General features: G+C 39.7%; 1 protein-coding gene and 1 pseudogene across 2 annotated transcripts in view; one reads left to right on the top strand and one right to left on the bottom strand.

Moving 5' to 3' along the window:
* The window catches only part of ARMH3 (armadillo like helical domain containing 3), a 156,488-nt gene that overhangs the window by 125,111 nt on the left and 19,190 nt on the right, over positions 1–12,187 (bottom strand). Inside the window, exons 6-12 of the mRNA XM_081104370.1 lie at positions 11,723–11,815; positions 10,860–10,934; positions 10,652–10,738; positions 6,117–6,173; positions 4,108–4,151; positions 3,008–3,068; positions 445–491 (exon numbers count right to left, since the gene is read on the bottom strand). Coding sequence (XP_080960496.1) covers positions 445–491; positions 3,008–3,068; positions 4,108–4,151; positions 6,117–6,173; positions 10,652–10,738; positions 10,860–10,934; positions 11,723–11,815 — 464 coding nt within the window. The remainder of the gene's footprint in view (positions 1–444; positions 492–3,007; positions 3,069–4,107; positions 4,152–6,116; positions 6,174–10,651; positions 10,739–10,859; positions 10,935–11,722; positions 11,816–12,187) is intronic.
* LOC308528650 (large ribosomal subunit protein eL21-like) lies at positions 4,614–5,090 on the top strand (annotated as a pseudogene). Its single transcript has one exon. The product of its transcript is annotated as a large ribosomal subunit protein eL21-like (transcript).

The raw sequence follows: 12,187 nt of genomic DNA on the forward strand, positions 1-12,187 counted from the left end.
ACCCCAGCTCCCCATTATCAATCCTTTGGAATTTCTAATGCTCCTTTTATTTCCTCCCTGCCCCAATATGTAAAGTGTATATAGGCAAAGAGAAAAAAGTAAAGAGCCTTAACTTTAATTACTTAGTTCTTATCTACTTCATTCACTATTTTCACTCTCACTGCTTCACCCCAATCCACTTAAGTCCTTAACTGGCTCAGATACCCAGCCCTCTTGCATTCTACTTCAAAGATAGCTGGAAATAGTTTCTCAGCTTCCTGGGGCTCAATACACAGGAACCAAAGTAGAGGTTCCTAAGAGTCCATTCTCAAGAAACACTTGATATATCACCAAGAAAGTGTGAATCTATAAAAGATTAACAAGAGGTAACGTTTCACGCTCCCACCCACAGTTGGTGAGCCCACATTAAGTTGAAGTCACTGCACAAGAATGTCAGGCACTTACTGTACTGAGATTTTCTCATGGGCATCTGCTATGAACATGTTGCCCACCTGTGGAAGAAGAGGGGAATTGCACACTTACAGCAGGAAAATTTAAGAAGCCATTAATCAGTGAAAAAACAAGCTACTTGCTGCCCAAGGGAATTTGGAGTTCTGGCCCACCAGTCATACATACACAAAAAAAATCAGCCCACTCTGAATATCTTAAAAGAATCATAAGTAATAAATGAAATAATGAGAACTCCAAATCATCTTTCTTAAAGGGACTTAAAAACAATCCTAGTACTTTTGTCCAGCTCTCCTTTTCAATTTAAATTTAGTAACTACTGACAGGGAGTAAATGTTAACCTAGACCAGTGGTCGGCAAACTCATTAGTGAACAGAGCCAAATATCAACAGTACTTCTTCAAAATAGATTCGCCCAGGCCGAAAACCGACTTCTGCGCATGGGCCACGAAGTTTCAATCGCACTATATGTGCACCCGCACGTGGTATTTTGTGGAAGAGTCACAATCAAGGGGCCAAAAAGCCACATGTGGCTCGCGAGCCGCAGTTTGCCGACCACGGACCTAGACCATCATTCTGCATCTTTCCTGGAAGTTGCTTTGTTAAAGTCAAAAACTAATTCCTGCCCAGCCAGAGTGACTCAGTGGTTAAGCGTCGTCAACTCATGAACTAGGTCATGGTTTGATTCCCAGTCAGGGCACATGCCCAGGTTGCAGGCTCAATCCCCATTGGGAGGTATGCAGGAGGCAGCCAATCAATGATTCTCTCTCATCATTGATGTTTCTATCCCTCTCCCTCTCCCTTCCTCTTTGAAATCAATAAAATACATTTTTTTAAAAAATTCATAAAGAACATCACAGAAAGTAGGCTAATTTCATCCAACATAGAGCCATCTTCTGGGGAATATTTGAGTCTCAGACCAAAACTGTCTATGTGAAATTCATGGTCCATCTATCAGATTACAAAATTTTTAGAGTGTGTCCTAGGCAGGGCAGCCAAATAAGTAAATGTTGCCTCCAATATGGTTAGAAGCACCAAGAAAGATGCCCATCCCTCTAAAAATACTGTTCCACCTGTTTACTGATGTACAATACAAAACTATGCAGCTGGAGCTTCATTTGTGTTACAAAACTTTTTCTTCTTGACTAAATGGCAAAGATCCTTGAGAGCAATATAATTATATCTAAGTCATTTAACCAAACACCAATATAGCACCCTTACTGCTCTGACCTCTGAGAGACTTTAGTTACTGATGTTTCAGAGTTAAAGAGGTTATCAAGTCCTTCCTGAGAGTAGACTCTAAGAAAGAAGAAGGGCATAGGCATTTGGGGTGGGGAGGATTGACTTTTGGGGGATAGAGGGATGACTGTTTCTTGCAATGAACTCAAAACTGTCTTGCTCTAGTTCTTGACCAGCTAGCTCAGTTGGGTAGAGCATCATCCCAATATGCCAAGGTTGTGGGTTTGACCCACAGGCAAGGCACATTATAAAATCAACCAATGGGGGGAAAAGGAGGACCTACGTAATACTTTCAACAATAAAAATTTGTAAAAAAAATAAAATAAAAAAGAATCAATCAATGAAGCATAAATAAGTGGAACCACAAAACTATGTTTCCTTCTCTAAAATCAATCAATTAAAAAAAAATTTTTTTTTTAATTGTCTTGTGCTGGGGCTGATTATTTGACTACTATTGCCCAAGAAGACTTTCTGAATCTGCCTAGAGTCTAAGACTTGTTAGATTTATCTCTTAAAAATTAGTCACAGATTATCTGGCCCAAAATGCCTATGATGCCGAAGTTGAGAAACCATATAGCAGTCTTGTAAAGTAGACCAGTAACTTCCCTAGACCATGGACCTCTCAGCCCATTAAGCCTTTAGGCGGGCGGCTCAGATCCACAGCACCAATCCCTCAACTCCAAGAACAGCTATGAGGAAACAAGTGGCCACAGCACACAGCCAAGGAGCATTCAGGGTTCTATTCGGATCTAAACCCTCCTATTCTATGTTCCATAGGGTTGGTCTTCAAACAAAGCCAACTCTTTAGAAAGCAGAAGTCTGGCTTAATATGTAACTTTATTGTAGCCTTAAAAACTAAATTAATTAATTTTAAAAAATCTATCTCAGAGAAATCGAAGCTCTTCTTTCTCCTTACTTCAGTTTGGAAATCACTAAGAGATAAAGCTCTCAAAATAATCTGCTCTGAGTAGCCCTCTCTCTCCCCTCATCATGCCATCACCTCAAACTTCTTTTTTTTTTTTTTAATATATTTTATTTTTTTTTTACAGAGAGGAAGGGAGAGAGATAGAGAGTTAGAAACATCGATGAGAGAGAAACATCGATCAGCTGCCTCCTGCACATCTCCTACAGGGGATATGCCCGCAACCCAGGTACATGCCCTTGACCGGAATCGAACCTGGGACCTTTCAGTCCGCAGGCCGACGCTCTATCCACTGAGCCAAACCGGTTTCGGCAACCTCAAACTTCTGAGTCCAGATTTGTCTACCCCTACAGACCTCTTACATTTCTGAATAGTAGAGAAAAAAATTAGTAGGACTTACCATATTTGTTAAAGCAGAGAAAAAACCGCTCTGGTGTTCTTCTTCCTTGTCTTTATACTGCCTAAAGAAAAATAAACTAAATTCAACTTTAGTATTATTTATCAAGTATGTCTTTGTCCTTAGCATTCTAAGTAATCAAAGCAGGACACTCATAGAATTCACTGACTCCAAAAAATAAAGCACTACGACAATCTAGTCACTGCAGTTTCTCCTGGAAGCTAAGCGGCACCCGTCTGCTCTGGAGGTAGTGTGTACCAAATGCCTGGCTACTTTGGTAGAGGCTTAGAAAGCAAGCTGCAAAAGTGTGAAACTACTCTAACATATGGCTGATCCAGTTATTTCCCAAACAGACTATTACTTGAAAAGTGTGACAGTGAAATTACTTCAAGGCTGTAATAGTGAAAATCATGTTTGTTTTTGAAGGAAGAGAACGGAAGTAATCTGTAAGCTAAACTATTTGTGGAGATGGGACAGATTTTAAATTCCAACACCCAATTGTGTATGAGGAAAGTATGGAAAGAAGCAAGAAAGATCCTGCCTGGCCCTTGTGAAGATTGGAGACTCTTCTGGTTCCCATTCACTGAATATCAGATACTTCTACATCCACAGCAGGAGGAAAAGCAAGCATCACTTAAGTGAGCCCACAAAAGAGAAAGGGACTCCAGGAAACTGCAGTTGATTCCTGATGAAAAAGAAGCATCTGGAAACCTAATTCAATGTTTTCTCCTGTTATTTATATTTTGAAGCATACACAAAAAGCAGTGTTTCACAACCTTTTTTACAAAGAAAATGATATTTGTGTGATACGCTGGGCTAAATGGAAGAGCCTGTTTGTGGCTGAAATACTAGTTAAAATGCTCTGAGATAAAATACTAAAAGCTGCAAAGAAAGTGCCTAATTGTTTAAAGAAACAATGAACACTAACCTGATGGCTTCTCCCTTGGTGTTACAAGCAACCCCTGCTAAAGCCATCCAGCCAAACTAGAGCAAACACATCTGCCAGCAGCTGTACCTCTGAATACTTCTGGTATAGGTAAAGCAAGTTCACCCAAGAACTCTAACAAACCTGTTTCCCTTCTCTCCTGGAAAGGTAGACTTACCTGTTGTACTCAGACAAAGCCTGAGCAATCACAAGCCCCATTCCCTAGAAAGAAAAAAGACAGCACAGGTGAAATAAGGGGCTGGCAGTGATGCTACGATTAGGCCAGGGAAAACACTAATTACACCATCATGGTCCAAGACCAATTAGTTCTACCTGAAAGTAGGCAACAAGGACAGAAATTCTGAGAGGCATTGCCAAAGCATCAAAAGCTACTTCTTTGGCCCAGCTGGGGTGGCTAAGTGGTTGAGCATTGACCCATGAACCAAGAAGTCACCAGTTCAATTCCGGGTCAGAGTACATGCCTGGGTTGTGGGCTCCATCCCAGTAGGGGGCATGTAAGAGGCAGCCAATCAATGTTTCTCTCTCATCGATGTTTCTCTCTCATCAATATTTCTATCTCTTTATCCCTCTCCTTTCCCCTCTCTCTAAAAAATCAATAAAAACATAAAAAAAAAAGAACCTCGCCTTTCGGCCGGAACTGCCACCTTCCAGTAGTTCACCAAAATGACTAACACAGAGAGAAAGAGGAGAGGCACCTGCTATATGCTCTCTAGGCCTTTTAGAAAACATGAAGTTGTTCCTTTGGCCACATAAATGAACCCACAAGACGGTGATATTGTGGACATCGAGGGAATGTGCACTGTTCAAAAAGGAATGCCCACAAATGTTACCAGGGCAACACTGGGAGTCCACAATGTCACCCAGCATGCAGTGGGCATTATTGTGAACAAGCAAGTTAAGGGCAAGATTCTTGCCAAGAGAATTAATGTACATATTGAGCATATTAAGCACTCTAAAAGCCAAGATAGCTTCCTGAAACGTGTGAAGGAAAACGATCAGAAAAAGAAGGAAGCCAAAGAGAAAGGTACCTGGGTTCAACTGAAGCGTCAGCCTGCTCCACCCAGAGAAACACACTTTGTGAGAACCAATGGAAAGGAGCCTGAGCTGCTGGAACCCATTCCCTATGAATTCATGGCATGATAAGTGGGGGGAAAATAAAAAAGACCTCTGTGCTGATAAAAAATAATAAATAAATAAATAAATAAATAAATAAATAAATAAATAAATAGAACCTCTTTGAAGAGATTTCTCTGATCTAATTATCTTGCTGTTACTTAAAAGAGTAACGGGGTAAAACAAACCAGCTCAGATCACGGACAATTTCACTGGGATCATTTTCACTTCAAAAGAGAAAACTGAATTAGAAGCTTCAAACAAAAAAATCTCATATGTCTCTCAACAAGCCACTCTTCAAGCCACAGGAGTATGAGAAGAAGACCTAATAAAAATTAAAGTGACTTACCAACTTTCCCTCTAGAATCTATTAAACACAACATAAAGATCAATTAAGACCACAAGATGAATAATGGGTACTTCTATTCATAAGGGAAATTAGAAGAATGAAGAGGGCAAGATGGAAAGAGAATAAAGCCAGACACCTGGTCATCTTCCTGCTCCCTATATTCAGAGATCAAATGTTATTTCCCAAACTTTCAAGGACATACTACAACAGATATATACCATTATCCATGTTTTGGCTTCACTAAGTCAAGCTATAAACACCATCTGGCTAGTTATACAAAAAGGAATTTCTGATCATTTAATCACTTAAGCCCCCAGCTTTCTTGAGGTATAACTGACATATGAAATTGTAAGCTATTCAAAGTGTACAGCATAGTATTTTGATATATCATTTAAGCCTTCTTATTCTTGGAAATGTAACTTACTGGACTTTGTAGGATAGTCAACCTCAGCACACTATAACATGAAATATAACCAATCATTTCATCATGATTAGCAAGCAAATGTCCCTTCAAATCTTCCTTCCATGATGAGAAGATACAATACAATACGATAGCTGCACTAATGCTCTAAAAAGAAACACAAAGTCCCTCTTTATAGCCAGATGAAATTAACACAAAAGCCCTCTGCTCTCTAAATATCCACTGCAAGTAAGTTTATTGAATGCAAGCAATTAAAACAATACACAAAGATCCAGATACTCACATTGAGCGTGGCCTCGTCATCCACAATAGACAGCTTCACAATATAAGGATTCACAGACTGTTAAAGAAGAGAGGAGACTCAAGGTGACTGTGACCTACTTAAAAACCCACTATTTAATAAGGTGTTAATAAAAATGCAGGTAGCAGGCCCTCTCTCTACAGCAATGCTCCTACAACCCAGACCCAACCCCATCTTATAAGCTGACTCCCCCATTTCCAGTAAATCTCTCAATGTGCATGGGCATTCACCAAGCACACACATGCATATACATGCATACATCTGCACACACATGCACACACACAAATTCTGTTCTACCTGCATTTTCCTCTGGGCTGAATCAGCTCAGGCCTATGGCTGGCACTTCTACCATCTTTCCTTCATATTTGTTTCTAAAAAGTAAGTGAACACTCCACAAAATTCACTCTGTCCTATCCTGCCAATAATTTACTGAGTCCATAGGGACAGCTGTCTTTTGGGGGACATAAAAGCTTCTTTGCCATAAGGCACAAATTTGTAAGTTGCTAACTTACATTCTGATCCCAAAGGCTCCCTAACCATTCCACAAACGCTATGCAAGGACTGATTCACCCACCCGTAAAACAAAGCCACCTGGGGGGTGGAAAGTGGCAGCTGCTTAACAGCCAGAGAGGCCATTTGTGGATCTGATACCCAAATAACACTGCAGGGGAACTGGGGGGAAAAAAAGATGTAATTACCCAAACTACAATCTGGTCAGGACACTGGGATTTAATGATTGTCCCATCACTTATAGCATTGGAAGATTTCCTGAGTTTTTCCAGACCCAATCTCAGCTGGGCAGCATATGGAAATGAACATATATTTAAACTCATTAAGCAGTTGGGCCATCTCCTACTGGTGAGATGAGAACCAATGACCTGCTCACCTTGAAAACATCCCACCCCTGGGATGTGAGGAAAGATCTCATGTAGATCAGGCACCAATTCTAACCCAAGGCAAGCAAGGAACAATAGTTCTCAGATTGGCAGTTTTTACAGCAACCTAGAAAACTCATTACAGAGAAACTTAGAAACCCAACTAAAAGGCTAACCCCCCACAAAGACCTTATTTAGTCAAGTTTCTGAGGGCATCTTTCGAATGTCAGTTGGGAATGGAGAGAGAGACAGCTTTGCTTTCTTAACAGCCAAATGTTTATAAGGTTTTCTGCAACACAACTCAAGAAGGTAAAACCGATTTCATTTGTTACTTGATGTAACAGAGGAAAGCTCTCAACACGTCTTCCTGTAACCAACAGTCAAATTCTGCTGGTGCTATGGATTTCAAATAAGATCCAATGCAAGTGGATGCTTTAAAAAAAAAATCACCAATAGGCTGACCTAGCAATGCCATCATGATTCGAACAACACCAGACGAAAAAAGACCAGTTTCTTAGCATAATTTTTGAAAGTTCTAGCCACTCACCTTCCAAAAGTACACTGATACCGGTAATAATAAGGATCATCTGATTACCAAGAATAGTCTGTGCTTTTGCAGCAGTTGTGGGAAAGGCCAGGTGGCTAAAAGCAAGGGTTTGAGTTCTAGCTCCTCTACTTATTAACTGTGATAAGTTAAGCACACCAATTAACAGAAGCTCAATTTCCTCATCTGTAAAATGGGAATTATATTTTCTTCCTTGGAGTTGCTATGAGACTTAAATGAAGTAAGACATGTAAAATCCTTAGCATAATATCTGGCATATGGTAAGGGCTCAATGATTGGTAACCATATTTTTTCTCCTTTGACATTTTTATCACATTCGAAGGAAACTCTTTAGGAAAGGAAGAGAGAAAGAGAGAGAGAGAGAGAGAGAGAGAGAGAGAGAGAGAGAGAGAGAGAGAGAGAAGACACTTCCAATTGGACATAATAAACAATTTTGTAATTTCTGGAAAATGTCATGTTCAATGGGCAACAGTTGGAGAATGAGTCACTTCATCTCAGATGTGGCCAACCTAGAAGGCCAGGATATTAATGCTGTGAAAAATTCTACTCTCCAGACACTGATTCTCCTTAGCACTATGTACCTGTTGTGCTGGTCATGTTTTAAAACTGGAGGCAATCTACTTTTCAGCCACAAAACAGAATTACAAACTCAGTGAGGCATCATGAGGTTACTCTCATAGAGTCCTGCCTTTATTTGAACTAAACCATTCCATTATTACCATTTTTCATTGCACTTTAGGCCTTTTTTGTTGTTATTGCCTCCTCTACCTCTTTAAATAAAATGACTAAAATGGAATGCATTACTTGAGGTGAGGAAGAACTATCTTTTACATTTACTACATGACATCTTTTCTATCTTTTCTATTACTTCCATTCCTTAAGTCCAACACTTTATTTGCTTTCTCTGTGTTTAACTGGGCACCCAGCCTCTCTGGTGCCCTCTGAATCTTTCTAGAAAGGTCACAAATTACTGCATTGGTCACGGAATTGGTTCTCCACAGCACATACCCTCTCATACTAGCTTGTATAAAATTTCACCAACTTTTGGTTTTGCTACATGCATCTGGAATTCCTCATGTTTCTTCAAAAACCTGCCTCCTCCCTGGTCACCAGGCTTCCTTAATGGTTTCTGGTGAGTGACTTATATCAAAAGCTGCAAAGCCCAGATAAATTATGCCCACCATCTTGACCTTGCCTAGTATATTAATTCTTCTGGGGCTTCTGACAGACTAGAGATGCATGCCTCGCTCCAGAAATATGATTTTCTCCAGTTCCTTGGCCATGCCCAATTTTTCAGGCTGACATTTCAGAGAGCCCTACTGGGCTGAGCCAGCTTTCAGTTCACATTCAGAAAAGCCAAGCCACTGCCTCAGAGTGGCCTGCATCCAGCAGAATGTTCCAAAAATACACATTACTGATGATCGTGCTTTCCTATCACATATAGCTCAACTCTCTTTAACTATCTTCAGCATTTTTCCTCAACTATTTTTCTTGCTGTTGTAATAAGGCCCCAGAGGCTATTACACACGACAGAGATCAAAATGGCTGCCATGCCAACCCCTCCAGATCACCAGTAAAACAGGTTTTGATGATAAATTACATATTTATTAATCACTTTAAACACCATCCGTCAATTCCTCCAAGACAATGAAAGCGATCAGCTCCTGGGATTCATAAGACATTAACGCTGGTCCACATATTCTAGTTCCTCTTTAAGTGTTCCTGTCTCATGGCCTTCCCTTCTTCCATATCCCTCCAGATTTTGTTACTCATCAAGAGGACTCATCAAGCCAAGAGGACTACAGCATCATACCCATGCTCCCTACGATTTGGGGGGTGGGAGAGTATCTGTAATAAGAGTATCTGTTGACCTGACTAGGAATCTTATCAAATATCACTAAGAGAAGATCCAGAAGTTCAGAAATGATAATCCTCCCTCCAGCTGGCCCACTTCTCATAGCATTGCTACTTATTAAGTGAAGAAAGTCAGGTTGCCTCAATGCACTTCCTGACTTCTGGGTTTAATAAAGTATCCTAGTATCCAGGATTGAAAGCTAAATGCTCCTTATTAGTCCGAAATTATCCCCAGTAAGGCCCCTGGTCTTCCCTAAGCGGCATTTTCTGCCTTTTGAGGGGAATCAAGTAGACACACCAACCAATCCAAGTAAAACTCTGAGTTCTGCTCTTCATCTCAAAAACCTGTAAATCTGTCCCCAATTAATTCAGGGGCAAAAAGAACTCCAGAATTAATATGAATAAGGCTCTGTCTAAATTTCCATTAAAATGAGAAACAGCCCTGGCTGATTTTGCTCAGTGGTTAGAGTGTTGGTCCACAGACCCAACAGTCACAGGTTCATTCCTGGTCAAGGGTGCATAACTCAGTTTCGGGTTCAATCCCCAGACTAGATCAGGGCTCGGACTGGGAGGCAACCAATAGCTATGTCTCTCTCAAGTCAATGTTTTTTTCTTTCTCTCTCTCATCCCCTCTCCCCTCTCATCTACTCACTCTAAAAATCAATGGAAAAAATATCCTCACTCCTCAGGTGAGGATTAAAAAAAAAAATCAGAAAGAATTCCCAGACCAACAGTGATACTTTTATAAGTGGATTGCATTAAGTAAATCCAACATATGAAAGTCCAATCTTTCAAAATAGATGCATAAGGTCAATGTTTCCAATCCTGGCTAATCATCATATTCAATAGGGAAGCTTAAAAAAAAAAGATTCCCAGGTCCCACCCCCAAGAGATTCTGATTCTGTGTGTTGAGAGTAAAACCTGGACATTTCTTATTTTTTAAAAGTTCCTAGGTGATCCTAATGATAAGCTCGGTCAGGAAACCACTATATTAAGGGATATTTACTCACTTCATTAGAAGTTGCACTACAGAATTCCTTTTAAAAACTACATCATCTGCCCCATGCATTTAATATAGGGTTTTTAGAATTTGGCTTATCAAAAGAAATTCATATATCATTTACCAAGAGCATGTCTTCCACATTAAGCAAAGTCTTCTAGGAGTAGCCACATGTAGGAAGATTATAGAAAGATAACAACTACTGATTAAAGAAGCCACTTACCTCATATTTTCTGTAGTTCACCAACAAAGCCAAAAGGACTACAGCATCATACCCATGCTCCCTACGACTTGGGGGGTGGGAGAGTATCTGTAATAAGAACCAGAAATGTGTGATAGTGTTAATTCCTAGTCCCTAGGAATGCAGACAGAGAAGATTTGAGGAGGTAGTTTACCCAAAAGAGAAAGAGGTGACAAGGGAATTGACCCACCTGTAAAATTGCTTCAAATATGCTGTTGATCATTACATACTCCAGGATAGTGTTCTGGCTGATGTTATCTGTCACCTGAGTGCAATAAAAGGCTTTTTAAAGACTGCCCTTAGATACTCTGATATTGCATATATATCTCCTCTGCTAGCATCTAAGAGAAACAGAAATGTTAAAACATTCTACTAGATACTTACTGGACCTTTTTTAAAGCTCCCCCAAAGCCACTATAGAACAGACACTAGACTAAAACAGACACTAGACGGATAGGAAATTAGGAAATTAAAACTCCCTAAATTTTTTAACCTCTCATTGTTTCTCTCATACTCTCACACAAGCATTTGCTTAACAGTTTCTTGGATTTCAATCCTCAAATGCACAGGAAGAAGTTTATGATCCAGAAGTCTTTGAGTAGTGGCAAGGAAAGGGAACCACCTGAAGTAAATGAGCAATACCTTGCCCTCCTCCCACTAGAAGGTACAGGCCAGCTTCATGCTAGAAAATCTAAGTCAGAATAAATAAAAATATTCAGAATTACAAAAACTGTTTCCAAATGAGACCTGATGAGAAGGGCAAAGCTGATCATCCAGAAGAGAGTAGTTCTCCAGGAGTGGTCCCTTTAAAGTAACAAATATCACATATCCTGCCAGTTAAAATAACAGCAGTTGCTCCAAAGAGCAACTTTCAGGAAACGAAAGACCATACAACTTCCTCCTATACATTCAGACACAACAGAGTGATGTAATGCCCCAGTACATAATTTATTTTTCTTTTTTCATCTCTAGCTTTGGGCTCAAATATTCAAATAAGCTTGCCCCTGCTGTTAACTAATACTCTTGACAAAGAAATATAAATGAGTGACTTACAGTCACTAGGCAAAGGAGAAGTTTCAGGCATAAACTCTTCAGACTTTCAGAACCTTCTGCACAAAGCAATGAATCCAAACTCTCCATCAAGTTCTGAGAAAGAGAACGGTTAAGTGTTAAACCATATCAAGTAATATCTATTCTACACTGTGTCTTTGTCCAATTCTGGGTTATGTTACACAGAGTAATGTGAATAACACACAAGGAAGCAAGCATATCACCCCCTGAGGCCCTTGCAAAATTAGACAAAGAAAAGGAAGACTTCTAAGTCTACCTATTTTTAGGAAAATGCTTTAGTAACAACAGCATAGAATAATAGAATTCACTATTCTACCAAATAAATGTTTATAGCCTATCATCCTCATATAAATGTTTATTTTAGAATGAAGTACATTTTTAAAATATTTAATAATTATTTAATAACTAGAGGCCCAATGCACGAAAATTCGTGCAAGAGCAGGCATC

Source organism: Myotis nattereri (assembly GCF_964212035.1).
Source record: "Myotis nattereri genome assembly, chromosome: 13".
Taxonomy (NCBI): domain Eukaryota; kingdom Metazoa; phylum Chordata; class Mammalia; order Chiroptera; family Vespertilionidae; genus Myotis; species Myotis nattereri.